Source organism: Phaseolus vulgaris, chromosome 11 (assembly GCF_000499845.2).
Source record: "Phaseolus vulgaris cultivar G19833 chromosome 11, P. vulgaris v2.0, whole genome shotgun sequence".
NCBI classification, from domain to species: Eukaryota; Viridiplantae; Streptophyta; class Magnoliopsida; order Fabales; family Fabaceae; genus Phaseolus; species Phaseolus vulgaris.
Window position 1 is genome coordinate 1505425 of NC_023749.2, and position 20475 is coordinate 1525899.

The 20475-nt window shown below is 29.1% G+C and overlaps 3 protein-coding genes across 5 annotated transcripts; 2 read left to right on the forward strand and 1 right to left on the reverse strand.

Moving 5' to 3' along the window:
* The first annotated feature begins 1055 nt into the window (after nt 1–1055).
* LOC137829892 (uncharacterized) lies at nt 1056–5099 on the forward strand. 2 transcript variants are annotated; one of them, XM_068636924.1, is made up of 3 exons: nt 1056–1318; nt 3625–3749; nt 4898–5099. In XM_068636924.1, the coding sequence occupies exons 1-2, from the start codon at nt 1161–1163 to the stop codon at nt 3746–3748; spliced, it is 282 nt and encodes a 93-aa protein (XP_068493025.1). In that variant the 5' UTR covers nt 1056–1160; the 3' UTR covers nt 3749; nt 4898–5099. The 2 variants fall into 2 exon arrangements, with proteins under 2 accessions (XP_068493025.1, XP_068493018.1); XM_068636917.1 differs by lacking the exon at nt 4898–5099 and having other exon boundaries at nt 1057–1318; nt 3625–3888.
* Nucleotides 5100–10616: 5517 nt separating this feature from the next.
* Nucleotides 10617–14668, forward strand: LOC137823780 (WEB family protein At3g02930, chloroplastic-like). The gene is made up of 3 exons (XM_068629087.1): nt 10617–10981; nt 11544–11748; nt 12070–14668. Exons 1-3 carry the CDS (start codon nt 10965–10967, stop codon nt 14368–14370), a joined length of 2523 nt encoding a protein of 840 aa, XP_068485188.1. The 5' UTR covers nt 10617–10964; the 3' UTR covers nt 14371–14668.
* A 4055-nt stretch (nt 14669–18723) lies between these two features.
* On the reverse strand, nt 18724–20348 carry LOC137823860 (transcription factor MYB53). Of its 2 annotated transcripts, none has more exons than XM_068629206.1 (4): nt 20241–20348; nt 19878–20162; nt 19033–19731; nt 18724–18925 (listed from the first exon to the last, which is right to left on the reverse strand). In XM_068629206.1, exons 2-4 carry the CDS (start codon nt 20138–20140, stop codon nt 18919–18921), a joined length of 969 nt encoding a protein of 322 aa, XP_068485307.1. In that variant the 5' UTR covers nt 20141–20162; nt 20241–20348; the 3' UTR covers nt 18724–18918. The 2 variants fall into 2 exon arrangements, with proteins under 2 accessions (XP_068485307.1, XP_068485390.1); XM_068629289.1 differs by having other exon boundaries at nt 20267–20305.
* Between the last annotated feature and the right edge of the window lie 127 nt (nt 20349–20475).

Consider the following 20475-nt stretch of genomic DNA (forward strand, 5'->3'; position numbering starts at 1 on the left):
TTCTTTTAGCAAAATAATTTTTAAGAAAATATGTGTCAATTGTACAATTTTATTGACATTTTCACTTAACAAATAACAAAATATAAAATGGGGGAAAAATTATTGAGGATCAATAATAAAATATAAAAAGTTATTTAGAACCAAAAGCAAAAATATATACTTCTGTCACTTCTTGTTTGTAAAAAAAAAAAATATATTAAGAAGATTTGATACAAGTTATGAACAAATTTATATAAGAGAACAAAACAATCATCTTTAACCTAAGATCTTTTGGTAATGATTTTAATACCATTTATTGGGTTATTCGATGGAAACATCACAATTTTTTTTATCAATGAATTATAAATAAACTCATATAAGAGGAATAAACATTACTCTCTACCATAAACTTTAAGCCTTAGGAAGAAGAAAAAATTAAAATTTATTTTTAGTTATCACCAACACTATTCAACCACATGATTTGAGAAATGGCTCACCATTTAACGGATGTTATTATATGATAAAGATCAAACACAAAAGTAATTTTAAAAATATTAAATATATTAATAGAATATTTAATGAAAATGGAAAATCAGTTTGAGTGTTGAACCATAAATTCAAATATTTCCTACAAAAGATAACTCTTGTAACTTCATATTACTTACATTGTTCCTTAAAAACATGAAAAGATTTGATAACTATATCCTAAATTACAAATTTACCCCTTTCAATTCTTAATCCCAAATTTTAGTCTCTATTATTCAGATTTTGCAAAATTCGCCTTTTTTATTCAATCATAAATTTATATGCATATATTTAAATTAATTTTACATATTTCTTGATAAATATGTTAGCAATAAAGAAATAAAAATATCAAAATTGAAGTTTGAAGTGTGAATGTTAAATACTATGAAGATTACGATGCAGATTATAAAATTAGGGAACCAAAATTATGAAATAAAAGTACAGTTTAATCTAAATTTAAATAAATTATCATAAAAAAAATTCTCCTCATGAAAAGTTTTATTCTTCAAGAAACTTTAATATTTCAGCAACCATTTTTATTGTTTTTTTTTCTCAAATGCAAAATATTTACAAGTGCAGAAGGGAATAAAACTCTTCATCTTCGTTCTGAATGTTCGCAAATTGTTAAGGTTGTGAAATTGCGGTGTGTGAGGAAGATGGAGAAGGAGAAGGAGAAGCAGAAAGAATGGATATTATCAAATTCAAAGGTTTGTAAAAGGTGCAAACAGAGCTATGATCCAAATTCCAACACTTCAACCTCTTGCCGTTTCCACCCTTCTTTCTTCGTTTGTCGCCGTCACGACGATCAAAAGAGGTACCCTACCCTCTTTCCATCAAATTCTTTAATCTACCCATTTAGCTTCTCTTTTTCAGACCTTCAATTTTTATTCATAATCCTATTAAAAATTCCTTTTTTTCCCTCTTTCCTCTGAAAAAAGTGGTTAATTCTCGTTATGACCATCATGTTCTTTTATCAGTCTTTTAGGATTTTGATTTAATGTCATGTTTTGTCACCTTTTTCATGATTGCTTATTTCTCATCTTTAAATGGCATGTCATTTTTCGTTTTCTGCAACTTGTGTTCTTCTTCCCAACATAGGACATGCAGAAGCTTTTGACTTCATCGTAGTTTGAGAACAAGGCTTAAGATATTATACCTAAGTTTGTTCATTTTTTTGCTGAGAAAGAAATTACATTGAAAATACATCAATTCAGGTATCAACATGGATACTCTAGTATCTTTTGTAGATCCTTCCTCTTCCATCGGTTTAAAGATTCGACATTGCCATGGCCCCTCAAGCCCCTACCAAGTTTTCTTACCAGTTGAACAACCTCTTGAGGGTCACTTCACACTCATTTTTTACACAAAATACTACTAGAGGAGAAAAAAGATAAACTTGTTTACAAAATAGGGTTGATAACCTAGTCATGCAGTATTCACAACTTGCATAATGTTTTTAGAAGAAGAACTCTGGGCAAAGTAGTGGTTATAACTTATAAGCCACAATTTAAGCAAAACAATGTAATGGAAATTTCTGGATTTAGTAGTGGCCTGATTTTTTGAGACCATAAATTTTGAGAAGGATGGAATAGTTTCATCTGTGGTTGTTGCATTTATTTTGGTTAGAAAGAACTTTTTTTGTTTCTGGCAGTAGTATGTTGATGATGGATAGAGCTCAAGTTAGAAGAGTAGTTTTGATGAAGGATAGCCTTATCACGAGATGTAGATAGAGATAACAAAAAAGTTTTAGTCAAAACCATGAAACTTATTAAGGACTTCGGGGTAAAAGGTTTGTCTGTGAACATGATTCATAATAAACTTCTAAAGCATCACTTTATACATGTAACTGACTCCATCTAGAAAGAAAAGGCCTAGTTGTTCTTGTATTGTTGTTGTACAAAGGCTTTAAGATTTCATTTAGCTGTAAGAAACTAAGAATGTTTAGTTCACTACTTTCCTAGTTTCCTTCTTTTATTACAATTTACAACAGTCAATACTGAGTTTGACTCAAACCTTCCAACATTGAGAATGTTTCTGATGTATCTTCCTTTCTTGATTATTTCTAAAACTTTCACCAGATTGGTATATTCACTAACCAAAAGTCATGGCAAGTTTTCTGACAAAAGGGATAATCTGTCCCAGAACATAGCCATTGTGTAACAAATTCTTGGATCCTGTTTGTTGTTGGAGTTCCAAGGGCTGTCTGGGTAAGGTGTTTCTTTAGTAGTCAAAATCTGTTGATCTCCACAAATTTCCCACTTATAACCTCAAATTTCTACTAGGACACAGGAGGATTCACATGTCAGACATGCCATTCACAGTACAACTTTTTATGGTAATTTGCAAACCACACTTAACAGGATGAAGTTTTGTAAATGTTTGTACTTTCTCTGTTCCAAAGGCTGGAGTTTTGTTACTCGTTCATTTTGTTTATCATATTCTCATTTGAGTGTTTAAGCTCTGGCACTTAAAAATCAGGATTGTGGGTAGAGAAATAAAATATTCTAAATCTTGCAGCAAAATAATCTTAAAGGACAACTAAAATTGAAAGATTTTTACGTGTAATTTACAGAGGTAATATAAATGAGGAACTGTGGATATTATTGATGTTGTTTTTTTCATCAAAGGCAATGGGATAGACAGCCTGCTACGTTTTAAGCTGACCAAACACGGTAAGAAAATCATTAAATAAAAACTAGTTTTAAAGACTAAAAAATTATTGGTATCTAAATTAGTTTCTATTATTAATAAATAATTTCTAAATTGGTATCTAATTAGATACCAACTTTAGAATCTAAATAATTGGTTGCTAAAACTTAGGTAACTAATTAGATATCAATTCAGAAACTATTTATCAATAATAGAAACTAATTTAGATACCATTAATCTTTTTAGTCTCTAAAATAGTATCTAATTTAGTCACTATAGAAACTAATAATTTATTGTCTCTAAAATTGATTTCTATTTAATGATTTTCTAGTAGTGAGATCTTAGACTTGAGTTCACCTTATCAGTGAATGTGAATGCCAGGCTGTTGACCTGGACATTTATATATATTTTCATGTTCAAATATCAATCCATTCCCATATTCTGTGATTTATTTTTTTGTTAATTATGAAGGTACTATGAATTGGGCCCAGATGATCCACCTTATGCTGCAAAGTTCTATGACTGTTGTGGGGCTGAAGACCCTGAAGCTTCTGGTTGCACAACCAGTTTTCATGTCTCTTATGATGAAGAGTGATGTAATTTCTCACTCTTATAAGTTAGTATTGGATAATCTACTATCATACTTGTCTCTTTTTTACCATTGTATTTTTCCAGATTCTTCATCTGTACTTTTTGGTATGAAACAAACTGAGTCTGATGATAATCTTTTCTTCATTTCTAATTTTTGATCTGCATAACTGCTGCATGCATTCCTTGTAATCATTTTCAAATTACTTTTGACCATCACTAGTGGCCTCCTTTCATGGGATAATTGGGACCTCACAAAGTGACTTGCCTTACCTTTTGGGACTTTTTTAAATTTTTTTTATGGTAGTCTACAATTTTTTTTGAATAAATTACACTTGCCTTTTTTTTGTCCTTTTTTCTTATTTAGTTTGATATTTCTTACTTGTTTTAGTATTACATTGACAAAATATATATATATATATATATATAAATATGTATGTATGTATATAAATGTATGTATGTGTGTAAAAACCTTAGTTGTTTGGAAAATATTATAATTGGAAATCTTTTAATGCTACGATTGGATTAGATAGGGAATTTGAGAGGGAAAAAGATGTTTGAATTAAAAAAAATAGAAAGTGAAAAAAAATGAAGAAAAAGATTATAAAAGTTTGTAAATAATTTGATTGATATAATAAATTATAAAAAGTTATAAAATAATATATTTTACAAAATGATCAAATTATTCTTATTATTAGTTAATTTTAATGAAAAAACTTTAATTTTATTATTAATATTATTTACTTTTATTACAAATATTATTATTATATAAAAAATATTAATTATTTAATATTTTTTTTATTAATATTTCAATATTATTATTATTATATATAACTTTATTTTATTATTCTATTATGTTATATAATAATCAATTATATTAATTGATTATATTTATGTATTCCTTCATGGCATATCATGTTTCTTGAAACAAACATAGCATTTGATGTTATAAACATAAAAAAACAATGAGGATTATGTGCAAGCAATCCCAGAAATCCGCAGGAAGTATCATTGTAAAAATATTAGTTTCTATAATTTAGTTTTCTCTATTCCTGTCTTATTATAACATGATATGATTTGTTTTAAACATGATATATGATTTATATAATCTATTATATCTATATATTTTCTCTGTTATCTGTTTCTCTCTCCACAGGCCATGTAGATGCCAACTACCATTTTTCTTGCAGTCAAATGCTAGAGGACCCCATCTACACTGTTAGGTCTTCTGCTTCTTTGAGTTTCTTTAATGACATGGTTTAAACTTGATGCTACCAAAATTATAAAAAAAGCCTAAAAATGCAGGGAACTATTTTAAGTAATCATCAATAATAGCAGAAAACTTCATGGGTCAATAATGCAGGAAACTGTTTACTATCTTTATTTTGAACTTGGCTAGCATTCATTTCTATAGAACTACTCATAAAAATGTGTTGGTAATTGAAATTTACATCTTAAGTGATCTATGATTGCAAATCTCATCTTATTATTCATAATTATAAAAATGAAAAAAATATTTTTTTTAGTATTTAATTAAATACAATCTTTCAAATTGATTTAAAAATCAATGAACATATATGTATATTTGAATGTGTAAGATAATTCATGATCTATTTCAAATAAAAGTACATTTACTTTAAGTGCACTCAAACCACTGTCACATGAAGCAGTCTACTTTTAGCCTCAAGACTTTTTGGTTTTTCCATCTGGGAAAAGTTATTGTATATTATGACAATGTGTGTATCTATATATCCTAATCATTTTCTATGTTACATTACACAGTTAGAATCTATTAACTTTTTCTCATCAATTGAAAAATTTGAAGTCACAAAGTCTATCAGTAGGGAATAATAATGGTGGAAACATGCTGTGATTTCTGACTGAAGAGGTGGAGATCATGGTAAGAAAAATCTTCAAAATTGTGATTTGATTTGAAGGAGTAGATTCTTGACATTTCACATAACTAATCTTAATCTATTTTGCATCATTTTTCACTTTTTATCACTATCATAAGTTCACAACCAAACCCTTGAGTTATGTCTGCATAATTGAGAATTCACTGTGAGGAATTTCAGTTCACACAGAACTTCAAGACCCAATAAATAAAGAACAACATGAAAACCCCAACTACTATTCAAATGCATGGAATTTTGACAACTACCAAAGTGAATTTTTTGTTCTGAAAATTTGTGATGAAAGCAGGAAGAATAAAAGAGGAACTGGTCTGACATTTTGCATGTTACAAAATGATTATTAATGAAAGGAACTGCAGTTGCAGAAAAACAACCAACGAACGTGTTTGTTTGTCATGAGTGGCGTTGGCGTGGTGTATTTAATTAAAGTGAAAATGAGGGTTGTTTGGGATGGTGGCAAAAGAAACAATATTGAGTATTCTGTGGTTGATTAATTCATGAAAAAAAAAGGATTTGGGTGGGAGAAACCAAACAAAGAATATTAGTTATAGAACATGCTCCCCCACCTCAGAATGATGATGTTACATGTTTGCTGTCTGTCTTTGTGCCTATCTGAATCTCCAATCTCCAATGGCCAATAACAAAACTCATCAATTTTTCCCATTTTTATTTTTGATTCCTCTTCCCATGTGCATGCCAGTTGTCTCAAACTCCCCAGCTTTCTATCTATGCTATTACCTTCTCACACACTACACATACTGTATAATTAGGGTCAAATATTTATACTTTATGCAAAATTTGACATGTGATTCAGTTAAAATATACTATTCATGGGATTTGTATGATATTTATCAGAAAAAAAGTGCAATTTTTTTTTACATTTTGGGTAAAAAAATCATTTTATAAAAGTTGGTAAATCTTACATCATCTGGATGACTTTATCACTAAAAAAAATCATTAAATAGAAACCAATTTTAGAGATAAAAAATAATTAGTTGTTATAGTGATTAAATTAGAGATATTTTAAAGACTAAAAAAATTATTGGTTTCTAAGTTTTTATTGTTGATAAATAGTTTTTAAATTGTTATCTAATTAGCTACCAATGTTTTAACTATCAATTATTTAGATTCTAAATTTGGTAGCAAAAATCTTGGTAGCTAATTAAATACCAATTTAGAAACTATTTATCAATAATATAAACTAATTTAGAAACCAAAATTTTTTTTAGTCACTAAAATGGTCTCTAATTTAGTCACTATAGTAACTAATTATTTGTAGTCTCTAAAATTAGTTTTTATTTAATGATTTTCTTGTAGTGAATAGTGAAAATCGTATCCTATCGATATGTTTTAGGTGGGAAAAGACTTCATGTAGAAGTCGTATCCCACCAGTATGATTTTTGTCGATCTTGTTGAATAGAAGTCATATGACATTCTGACAACTTTGAGTAAATCTAAAATAAACTTTAAATGAAGTCATATATGACATGTACGACTTTTGTGTAAATAATACAATTGAAGTTGTTTCACTTTTTACGACTTCAATTATATTATTTTACATTAAAGTCATACATATGACTTTCACTCGAAAGTCGTCCAAAAAGATGTACAACTTACTCAATTTCATAATTTTTTTTACTAAAAATCGTAATTTATTGAAAAAAAATTGCAATACTTTCTTGCAACAAGGAGAACTTTTTCAATGTTAATGATGTCTAACTAGACTGCAACAAATAGTTGTTGTATTCTTAGATTTATGACATTTTAATTATAGTGTTTAAATAATAATGCGTTGCTTTTATGGTTTATGAAGAGAGAAGTTACTGCATAACGCAATTAACATTATTGGTTGAGACATGTCATGTGAGTGATCATGTGGATGGTATACAAACAATGACTACTAACCTAATATCAATATTTATTTTGTCACCAGTCAATCCCTAATAAATTTTTGTGCCCTGTTCTTACCAAATCTATTCAAATTAATTCATCAAGTTCAAATATTATAACTATTTTTAACGAAACAAATAATGTTTTGGATAATATTTAATTTGTTTTGGATTAATTAGTTAATCTGTTACAGTGATTGCTATAAAGTTGAGTGAAGATGGGGTTAAACCTAAACCAGTGTTTAAGTTGAGTAAACAATATTCAACCAAACATGATGCTGCTATTTTGTCAGATTTGCTACAGAATCCCAACAACTAATTAGCATGTTTTTTGCATTTTCTTAAAAAAAATGAATGTTTGTGTAAATTGTGAGTTGACCCAAAGCTTAATCTGAAGTTGCACTCAAAATGGACATGTTTGGGATGCATGCTTATGTGTAAAGTCAAACATGCTTCTCCATCTCCTCAAAGTTTCCACACACACCAAAAACAAAAACAAAAAATTGAGTATTTTTCATGTATTATATATAAACAAAAAAATTGTGTATTTTTCATGTATTATATATAATGTTGATTATTAATTCAAATTTCATTAGTCTTAAATATTGATTATTAATTCAGATTTTATTATTTTTAAATTATTTATCATTAATATTATATTAATGGTCAGTTTGAAGGAGGTTAGTATTCCTATTTTATAGCTTTCAGTATATATAATTTTATTATATATATTATTGAAGTAAATCAATATGAATGTATCAGTTCAACAATTTTACAAATTCGTACAATTACTTTCAATCAGTTAGATTAAAATTTATTTCTTAATATGATATTAGAGTCATTTAGAGTTTATCCTAACAAGATTTTATTAGATGGTCTTTCACTATAATATATAGTATCACGTATGGGTTGACAAGTCTCGACATGAAAAAATATGTTAAATACTACTAGTAGAGATAATATATTTTATAGTATATAACAAACCTTATTTTATATATGAACAATTTATACGACTGAAATACTAAGAAAATGTCATTACCAAATTGTGTATAAACAGTAACTAAATAAAAATTATGACCTTTAATTTAATATAGTCATAATTTTTTTTTCATATAAAAAACGTATTATTGGAATCATCACCGACAAAATGAAAAAAAGAAAAGTAATTTCTAACGAAATAATGAGGAATTGGATATATAAATATGTGGAGTGAAGTTAGCATGATGAGTGATTCAATTTAAAGTTGTACCTAATTTTTTGATTTTAAAAATGAGAAATTGAAATGAGTTTTGGCAGATCCACAAGATAGATAGATGGATAAAGGATTGTTGGTTGCTAGTCAGTTTCTTACCCTCCATACCAAAGTTCATCTCATGCCAACCTTTTTTTTTATATAAAATAATAAAAAATTACAACTTTATATAAAAAAAATTATAACTTTATATCAAAAATTATAACTTTATATAAAAAAATTATAACTTTATATCAAAAATTAATTTTTTAATACAATCATTAAATTATAATATTACTATTGTTGTTAGAGATCTCGAATAGAGATGAAAATAATTCATTGTATATAAGTGGGTGCAAACCTCAACCTCATGAACCGATTTTATGGGATTGGGGTTGAATTAGACTTAATTCCACTTCGTAATATGATATCAAAGCATTTCGAGCCTATTATTATCTATATTAAAGCAGCTATTTTTTTAACTTATTTATCACTCAAAAAATTAATCTAATTGATTACAAAACCCCATTTTGTCACTTATATCTACATTCAATATATTATCATATTCAAAAGATAGTAATCATTATGTTCCCTTTTTAGTGATAACATTTTTGACAAAAAAAAAAACTGTTTTTATGTGTTATTTTTTAAATATAAAAATAGAAAAATAGTTATGATAACCTTGAGAGAAAATGTAATGATATATAATATTTATTAAAATAGTAAAAAATCATTTATGTTGGTCAAAACTCAGAGTTTTAAACCAGAAAAAAATAAGTTTTTAAAAAATGAAAAATAAAGAGAGAATAAAAACATTACTTTTTTTAATATCAAATTTAATTTATTAACTACTTTTTTTAAGATACACTAGCAACTTGATTGAGTGGAACAAGATAGAATCCACATTAAGATGTTAATATTCTCTCATCATTGATGGTGATACACATGGACTCTAGGAGCTAACAAACACTTATATATATGTCATCATAATAGACCAAAGTTTTTCTTATAATAGTATTTTTTTTACAAATTATTTATTATCCAAAGTAATTATTAAAGTACACATATTATTCTTTTTAAGATTTATTTTATATATAATCAGACTAATTTAACAATGCTTAATCTCTATTTAAGAACTGTTTTAGAATTTAATAACCTCAAAATTAAGTGCAAAAACCATTAATCTCTTTACAAGTTCAACATCATTAATTTGAAAAAGAAAAATGTTATTTCAATTTTTTTTTTTAATTCTCAAACATATTAGTCAAGATCGAACAACGGAATACAAGTCTAATGCCCGGTCAAAGTCGACCGATATCACCATACTTTAAGAAGATTAGCAAGACTAATCAACTAAACATTAAGTAATATTTTTTTAACTACATTTCATATCTTTAATCCGATCCAATAACAAAGTATCCATGATAACTATAGAAATAGACACAAATTTCAAGAATTAGGTACATCGCCATTATACACTCATAATTATACATTGAATACAACAAGTACCGAAATTTGACTTAACATCGAAGTACCTTTTATAAGTACCATCAAACTTGTAATTCACGAGAATGAAAAGTAGCAAAACAAGATAAATACGCGGAGTTCATACGAAAAAAGAAAAAACAAATGAACGACTGAAAAAGAAGAATAATCATTTTCTTAATTTCAATCCGTTTAAGAATATTATACAACATTATTTAGAAAAAAAATCTAATTGAATTTTGAATTTTAGGAATTATTTTAAAATTGTAATGAAAAGTGAGTGAGTAGCATAGGTGTTTTTTTTGCTTTTACCTCTGACAAAGTTACTGATAAAGAGAGTTCATAATGGTAATAGTTGCAGTAACAGGAACTGCATCCCACATCAGAAGAAGAGATGAGAGAGGAAAAAACGGTTAACAATAAATGAATGAATGAGAGAGAGAGAGAGAGAGAAAAGAGAGTGTGTGTGTGTGGACACTCTGGACTAAAGAGAAGCATCTCAAATAATTTGGTTTCTGCTCTGTAAATTCCCTCTGCATCTTCTCCTCACTCTCTCTCACTCACCAACTCAAACTCTTCAACTCACACTCAACAAACATTATTTCTTCTTTTTCCTCTTTCCTACAATGTCAGAAATCTGCCATTTTTAGCTCTGCAAACGCACCCCTTTTGCCTTTTCTTCTCACTCACACAACTGCCGCCATCATGGCTTCAAAATCAAGGTCAGCTCAACTTTCTGGGTTCTCACTACAAAGATCTGGTTTTCAGCTCTGTTTTCTTTTTTTTCAGCTCTGTTTTTTTTTTTTTTTGTCAAGTGTGATTGCTGTCTGCTTTATGAGGTTTGATCTGGTAATTATGACTTGCAATTATGGGGTTTTCTCCATTTTTTCTCTCTGACTTTCATTTTTGCAGTGTTCATCTCATGGAATTTCAGTGTTTTTCTATGAACTCTGTGTCTGCAGTTCGAAGTTGGGTTTCACTTCTTTTTCGCTGCTGCTTCTTGTTTTGGCTCCATTTTGTACAATTGTGTTGGTTCAGGGTTATTGCACATCATTGTTTGTGTTACTACCTCTGTTCTCGCCTTAATCTTTGTTTTTTCATGGAGTTTGGCTTGGCACTGATTCTGGATGCTGAATTTGGCGTGCGAGTTGCTTTATTATTGCGTGGATAGTTAGATCCATCTATTTGATTGGATGCACCCACATGATTATGCTTATTTTATCTTTGTTCTGCATGTCCCATTGAAAGCATTATTGATCTGGTGTTTTCATTGTGAATTCGTAGACCCAATCTATCTGAAAATCCCAGCAAAGGATCAATGGCAGCTCCTAGAATCAGTAAAGCTAGCAAAGTGGTGTCTAAATCAGAATCTGAGTCACCATCCCCTTTGCAAAATTCGCGACTTTCTGTGGAACGATCTCCACGATCTGTTAATTCAAAGCCAACGATTGAGCGGAAATCACCACGACCCTCTGCCACCCCACCTGATGTAAGTTCCAGATTGCACTTATGTTATGGTTCTTTCTTCGAGACTTCGATCATATTACTAAATGGTTGCATGTGAACTGCGTTCTTTGTTTTCGTTTCAAATTTTTTTAAGAAGCAATTGAACTTCCTAACATCTCAATTTGCGTTGCATATTTTTGCTCGAGGATGCATTTCAATTCGCCCTGTTTTTTGTTGGAAAATGATGGAGATGTTTCTTCCATTATTCCTTAAAATTGATTAAGAAAAGTATTTTACTTAATCCAGATTTCCTTTTGAGAGTATCTGCACTCTGATCTGTGCTTGTGTATCCTTGGTCTGTCAGAAACAACCCCCCAGAGCTGCAAAGGGTTCAGAGTTGCAGAACCAATTGAATCTTGCTCAAGAAGACCTAAAGAAAGCAAAGGAGCTGCTCATTCAAGCTGAGAAGGAGAAGCTAAAAGCAATTGATGAGTTGAAAGAGGCACAGAGAGTGGCTGAGGATGCAAATGACAAACTCAGGGAAGCATTGGTGGCTCAAAAACGTGCTGAGGAGAATTCTGAGATTGAGAGATTCCGAGCTGTGGAATTGGAGCAGGCTGGTATTGAAAGTGTGAAGAAAAAGGAAGAAGAATGGCAGAACGAGATTGAAAGTGTCAAGAACCAACATGCTTTGGACATGGCTGCTCTTCTCTCCACCACGCAGGAGCTTCAGCGGGTTAAACAAGAACTTGCCATGACTTGTGATGCAAAGAACCAGGCATTGAATCATGCTGATGATGCAACTAAAATTGCCGAGATTCAGGCAGAGAAAGCAGAGTTTTTATCAGCTGAATTGATGCGATTGAAGACCTTACTAGATGCAAAACTCGAAACGGAGGGTGGTGAAAATCAGGTTATATCGAAACTAAAAACAGAGATATCAGCTCTCAATGATGAACTTGAAAAAGCAAAGGGTTATAGCGATAAGTTGTCAGAGAAAGAAACTTTTATTGAACAGCTTAATGTGGAGCTTGAAGCTTCAAAAATGGCTGAATCTTATGCCCGTAGCCTGCTAGAGGAGTGGAATAAGAAGGTTGAGGAACTGGAAATGAGAATTGAAGAAGCAAACAAACTGGAGAGATCAGCATCAGAGTCTTTGGAATCTGTAATGAAACAGCTAGAAGGAAGCAATGATTTGTTGCATGAAGCAGAATCTGAAGTTACTACTCTTAAAGAGAAGGTAGGATTATTAGAAATGACAATTGGGAGACAGAGAGCTGATGTTGAGGATTCAGAACGCCAACTTCGCACGGCCAAGGAAGAAAGTCTTGAAAAGTCAAAGGAAGTTGAGGCTCTGAAGTCTGAAATTGAGAAGGTTAACGAAGAGAAAGCCCAGGCTTTGAACGATGAAAAGCTTGCTGCTTCTAGTGTGCAGACCTTATTAGAAGAGAAAAACAAACTTATCAGTGAATTGGAGAATTCTAGAGATGAAGAAGAAAAGAGTAAAAAGGCAATGGAAAGCTTAGCTTCTGCATTACATGAAGTATCTGCAGAAGCCAGAGAAGCTAAGGAAAATCTACTAAACACCCAAGCTGAACGTGAAAGCTATGAGGCTCAGATTGAAGATTTGAAGTTAGTATTAAAAGCCACCAATGAAAAATACGAGTCCATGCTTGATGAGGCACGACATGAGATTGATGTTCTTGTATGTAGTATTGAAAATTCCAAGAGTGTCTTTGAGAACTCCAAGGTTGAGTGGGAGCAGAGAGAGCTTCATCTGGTCAGCTGCATAAAGAAAAATGAAGAAGAGAAGGTATCTCTAGAAAAAGAAATAAAAAGATTGCTTTACTTGCTTAAAGAAACCGAAGAAGAAGCTAATATCAACAGGGAGGAAGAAGCCCAGTTGAAGGAAAATTTGAAGGAAGTTGAGGCTGAGGCAATTCAGCTGCAGGAAGCTCTGAAGGAATCAACAGCTGAGAACATGAAATTGAAGGAGAATTTATTGGATAAAGAAAATGAGTTGCAGAGTATGTTTGAAGAAAATGATGAACTTCGGATCAGGGAATCTGAATCTATCAAGAAGGTGGAGGAGTTATCCAAGTTGTTGGAAGAAGCTACAACCATAAACCACCCTGAGGAAAATGGGGATCTCACTGACAGTGAGAAAGACTATGATTTGCTTCCTAAAGTAGTTGAATTTTCTGAAGAGAATGGACATGTAGGAGAGGACATTTCAAAGGTAGAGCTGCCATTGAATCAGGAGGAACTCCAACAAAACACAGCAGAAGAAAGCATTCTGTCGAACGACAAGGCTGCAAATATTGCAGCTCCCAAACCTGAGGAAGTGAGTGAAAAAGTGAAGGAAGAAGAGACCAAAGAAAAGGAGGATTCAGTAGAAGTTGAATTTAAAATGTGGGAGAGCTGCAAGATAGAGAAAAAGGAGTTCTCTCCGGAGAGAGAAGCAGAACCTGAATCACTTGAAGAGGAAGTTGACTCAAAGCTAGAACCTGAATCACTTGAGAGCTTTGATAAGATAAATGGAAATGCTGTAACAGAGAACATTGATGAACCAAAACAACAACAATTGAAGAAGAAGAAAAAGCCTTTACTTGGCAAGTTTGGAAGCCTGCTCAAGAAAAAGGGTGCTGCTGGGAACCAGAAATAGAACACTATTCAACAATGGTATTGAACATTCAGTTGTTTGAACATGTTTGTATGATTTTTGCTTCTCAGAATAGAATTTTTATGGGATCACGAGGCTTGTAATATTGTTTAGGATTTTTCAGTGTTTCTTCTTTTGGATTGTGGTTCTCCATGTTAGTGACAAATTGTATGTTATGAACACCCCTTCTTCTCTTTTCCTCCCACTTCTGTTCCTACCTTGCCAATGTTTCTATGGCAAGTTGGATTGTATTTTTACATCATCCCAAATTCAAATCAAAGTTCACAAAGTTTGATATTTCCTTTTTTGTGTTCTTTCCATTTCTTTCCCAAACATTCAACTTGTAATTGATTTTCTTCTTCAAAAACTTTTGATTGATTTTACCAATACACTTACATTTATAGAATTTGATATTTCCACTTTAACAATGTGTTGGTTGTGGTTGCCTTTCTTGTTACTCATGAAATGTTTTTCTTAGATAAATAATAAAATGCAAAAATTAAAAATTAAAATAAACATATATGGATATCACACTTCTGTTAAGGAGTGAGATTTAAGCCTAACTCAACCTCAATAAACCAGTTCATAGGGTAAGGGTTGCACCCACCTTATATACGATGAAATGTTCTAATCTCTAGTCGATGTGAGATTTCCAACAATTTCTCTAATTAAAACACAAAAAATAAAGAAATGAAGGTTTCAAAATCAAATATTCTACTCATTAAAATTTCCTTTACAAATTCTTAATAAAAACCATATAAAAGAGTTGTTTAAAAAAAGTAAACTAACAAAAGAAATTAAACCAAATTAAAGTGTTTATTGTATAGAGATTAAATTATGTGATTAGAAAGAAAAGTCAAAATTTGAAAGTCAAACAAATTATTATTTTATGCAAAGTTAAGAAACTCGACTTCTTTGAAATAAAGATATAAATGGATTAAGAGTTTTAATTTTAAGAGGTGCATTTATAAAAAAATTCTCAAATAATAGTATCAAAACACATATAAAATTTATTTGTAAACATTCTATGGATAAATTAATTTGGAGACTTAGGGATTGAAAAACGTAGAATTCAAATTCATAAACACAACATAAACTAAAAATAAAAAATGGAAAATGATGAAAACGTCCATTTTCATATTTAAGAACTAAACACATTTTCAATTAATTAATAGGACTAAACAAGTCCTCATTTAATTAATTAAACCAACTATACTAATAAAATAATAATATCATTCAATGTAATTTATAATTAATTATCAAATCAATATTAAATTGATTTCTAAAACACAAATTGTGATCCCAATGTGAAAAATCAATTTTAGAGAAAAGAAAAACAAATTCCAAATGTTCAATGATCACTGCAAAACTCAATTGTGCTTGTTTAATCTTAATTATGTGAATTTTTTCTACAAAATCTGTTCTCCATTGATGAAGAAAAAAAAAACAAAAGTGAATGAAGAAAGGAAAAGACAATTTTATAAATTGAGTAAAAGAGATTAATAAATCATTCCTAAAATTACGAAACTAAAAACTAATAATTTCAATGAAGAGATGAAGAGCACATTTAATATATATATATATATATATATATATATATATATATATATATATATATATATATATACTTTGAAATCTAAAGTAAATATGAAGTTAAATATGAGTTCTAATTAGGTCTATAAATTTAATAATAAAAAGTTTAAGTTAAAATAAAGGAAAATGAATTTGTATAGTTTTTTAATAAAAATTTAGCAAACCATATGTCGTCCATTTTGAATCCTATGAAATGAAAAATCAAAGCAACTGGAATATGTATATTAAATCCAAATTATTATTTTAAAAAATAGTTAAAATATGAAAATAAAACATATGAGAAAGACTTTTAATGAAAAATAATATTATAAATTTAATGTGTGTATAAAATAGTTTCACTATAGTAGTCTCCTCAAGTTTATCTAAAATATAAAAAACTAAAGAAGGGTAAAATAAAAATAAAATAAAAAATAAAAATATATTAGACACATTGCTCTACTTAAAAGTGTAATATACGAAATTAAGATAAAAGTTAATATTTGTACTTGAATTCTATTACAATAGTGATATTAAATAATTTGATAAATGATTTATCATTGATATTAAAACAATATATATTAATGAGTTGTTTCTCTTTGCTTTAGATGAAGATTAGTAAAAGTAGTGTCACCTAACGGATAAGAAAGCTATCTTTGTTAAGGTTTTCGCAATTTTGACTTTAATTTATCTCCTTTTTATGTTTAAAAACTTCTTTATGTTTGAACTTTATTGTAAAAATTATTTTTATAAGATCTTTAAAGTCTCCATTCAGTTTTATTACTTTGTTTTTGTCTTTTGACTCTTGTTCTATGCTTTAATTTCAAGTGGAAAGATAAGATAAATTAGTCTCATTAAAGATGAAAAGATGATTAGGTTTACGTATGCAAAGTTTAATTTTCTTCTATTTTCAAAATTGATGACACATTTATCCAATACACAGTTTTACTAAATATTCTGATATTATTATTAGTTTAATGTTCATTTGAATATTATTCAATTATGAATATTTGTAGGTATGAATTTTAAAATAATTAATAATATCTTTTGACATGAGATATTTATTGTTAAGTAAACATATTTACCATCCATAATAAGAAGAAAAACTTATCATACATAAGTCACTACAAGAAAATTATGAAATAAAAATCAATTTTAGAAACAAAAAATTATTAGTTGTTATAGTGACTAAATAAAGACTATTTTAAGTACTAAATAAATTTTTGTTTCTAAATTAGTTTATATTATTGATAAATGATTTTTAGATTGGTATCTAATTAGAAACTAATGTTTTTGTTACCAAATTTAGAATATAAATAATTGGTAGTTAAAACATTGGTTGCTAATTAGATACTAATTTAAAAACCATTTAACAATAATAGAAACTAATCTATAAACTATTTTTTTTTAATTTTTAAAATAGTTTCTAATTTAGTTACTATTGTAACTAATTATTTTGGTATCTAAAAATTGATTTATATTTGATGATTTTTTGTTATAGTGAGTTTTTGTTAAAAAACAGTTTAAAACTATTTTATTTGGATAAAATTATTCTATATTATTCGTAAATATTTTTTTTTCTTGTTTTAATGAAGATTCAATATGAGATAATCCTAATAAATTTATGAATTGATTTTGTAATATTAAATTATATTTAAAATTTAACTTTTAATATAATATCAAAGTTGATAATGAGTGTAGAATATTATTTTATAAACCCATTTTTTAAAGTTGACTTTTTCAGTTCTTAATACTAACTATGATTATTACTATTGAACAAGTCAAATTATTAATATTAAAAAATTATAATTGGTGAAAAACTTTTGAAATATACTTCAAAAGTGAAAACAGCAGTCTCTAACAAAGTTCACAATTTGAATAAAATAACGTATTGTTTATAAAATATACATTTTGGATGAAAGAATTAATGTACTAAAATGTTTTAAATATTAATATATGGAGTTGAGAGACTTACGAAATTAAGTTAAATACTTATTTTAATTGAATATTAGTTTTTGTGTAAAGTATTAGTTCTTTGATAGTATTGTAAAAACACACATAAACAACTTTGTGAATACAGTGCATGATCAAATATAATTGTAAAAACAGTGATAATATTTTCACATTTCAAACGGTAAATACATCCACTTAATAATCAAATAAATTTATATTTTAATAATATTCATTTTATTTTTTAATTTAAAATATTATATTATTATAAAGATTGTAAATAAATGTTTTTACTAAACAAAATTTTTCTTGTAAAAATAGACTAGACTTTAAGAAAAAGTTGATGCCTCACGTCATAACAGCAATCTTCCACCCTTATTTCTGACTTTAAATTTGTTTAATTTTCAACCATTCAATGCATAAGGACTCTTCTTTTTTACTGAATAAAATAGTCATTAAAAAACTCAAAATAATTTAAATAGTTTCAACATTTATGATTTATTCTTAGATAATCATTTTATTGGTATAATAAGTTTCTACATATTCTTAGAGTTCTTTATTAATAACTATAGTATATCTTTTGTTAACGAGTTTTGATCTAATCTTTTTGTATTTTTTTTTATTCTTTTAATAATATTTTTTTATGTGATAACAGATAATTAATATTATTTGAGGTGTTTAACTTAACTGAGATGTCAAATTATATAATAATATCCAACATGAAAGTTTTTAAAAGTATAATTTTTTTTTCATTCTTCACAAATAATATTGTTTAAGAAAGAATATATATATATATATATATATATATATATATATATGATGAAATGAAACAATATATATGAGAATATTATTATTCTACAAAATAAATTACAATCTCCATGGTGCATGAGCCTATATACGATACAATGGAACCTTGTATAAAGATGAATCCATCTTCAATTTCATAGGAACCAACCAACTATTTCTAAATGAACCATGTTTTCATCATAGAGATCAATGATAATTCCTATTATCGCAGTTGGATTCTACTGGTTATTGCCTGCAAAAAGGTATGAAAAAATCAGCAAAAAATAAAAAAATTCATAAGAGAAAAATAGAATAATAGCACAAGTGGAGCTAAAAAACAGTGACATAAAAGTTACTTACTCCATGAGATCTTTCCAATAAGCATCAGTTACTTCTTCATACATGAAATCTCCCCACATTTCAAAGGTGGTTGAAGTGGAAGAAGGCTCACAAAACTCATTTGGGTTTACCTTGTTTTCCATTTCCTTCCCAGCTGAACATTCTGGTGATGCTGAAACTAGATTTGGAAGAGAATCTAATGGTGTTGGAAGAGAATATGAGGCACCAAGTTGTTCATCAACCTTTTCAGATTTCATGTGGTTAGGTAGACCTTGCTGCTGAGAAGGGGCTTCAAAGCTTTGGAAGTTTGGCTGATTCTGAGAAACAAAACCAGTTGAACCATTGTAAGGGTTTTGGAGCTTGGACTGATCCAATCCCAAAACTTCATTCAGTGATGGTCCAAAGGGATTGAGCAAGTCCATGTTTGAGGAAGGATTGGCCCCAAGGACTTGAAGTATGTTATGCAGCAATTGGAGTTTGGCTAGTTCTGTGGCATCTGATTGCAGCCTTGCAACATTAATGTCCCAACTGTTTGTGAAAATGTCTGTAGCAGCCAGCAACTGTTGAAGACTGGATAGAAGATCAAGGTGGTCTGATCTTGGACGATGAGTCACTGGATCCAACCCCATTTGTAGAAGCTTTTTCTTTAAATGAGTGTTCCACAAGTTCTTGATTTCATTATCAGTCCTACCTGGAAGATGACCTGCTATAGCTGACCACCTAATCATGGAAATAATGCACATACAATCACTTTTTTTTCATCTATGAAGAAATAAACACAGCATGGTTACATAGACCAAGCATGTTTCATTCTAATTATGCATTTCCATTTAGTAATGAATGAGATGAAATGAATAGTAATTTACTTGTTGCCAAGAACTGCATGTAAATTGATGATGAGTTGCTCTTCTTCCTGAGAGAATTTTCCTCTTTTGATGTCAGGCCTCAAATAGTTTGTCCACCTTAGCCTGCAACTTTTGCCACACCTGTTCAATCCTGCAAGCTTTGGAAGTGCTCTCCAACTGCCATGGCCATGTTTGTGAATGTAATCCACCAATATATTATCCTCTTCTGGGGTCCAAGGCCCCTTCTTCAAGCCACTTTCATCACTGGATGGTGCTCTCCCCATAATCACCACCTACTCAAACAAACTGCATAAAAATGTTGAGAATAAAACAGCACAAGAATTCATTTCCTTGAAAACTAAATGAGAGCAAGAGAATCCAAACCTTGGATGGAGTAATGAAAGACTTACAAGGTAGTCTTGGAAGTTGGATATTCACCAGAGAGAGGTGATTGCTGTATATATATAGAACAGATAGATATATCAAATGCTTTCAAAACTTATTTACTATGCTATGATAGAAGATTACAAGTTTGTCCCACTAAAGGGCATCAAAAGACACTCCTTAGAGTAATATTGCTTCTAATCATAATGCTTAATTTCAAAGGTAGACTGTCATA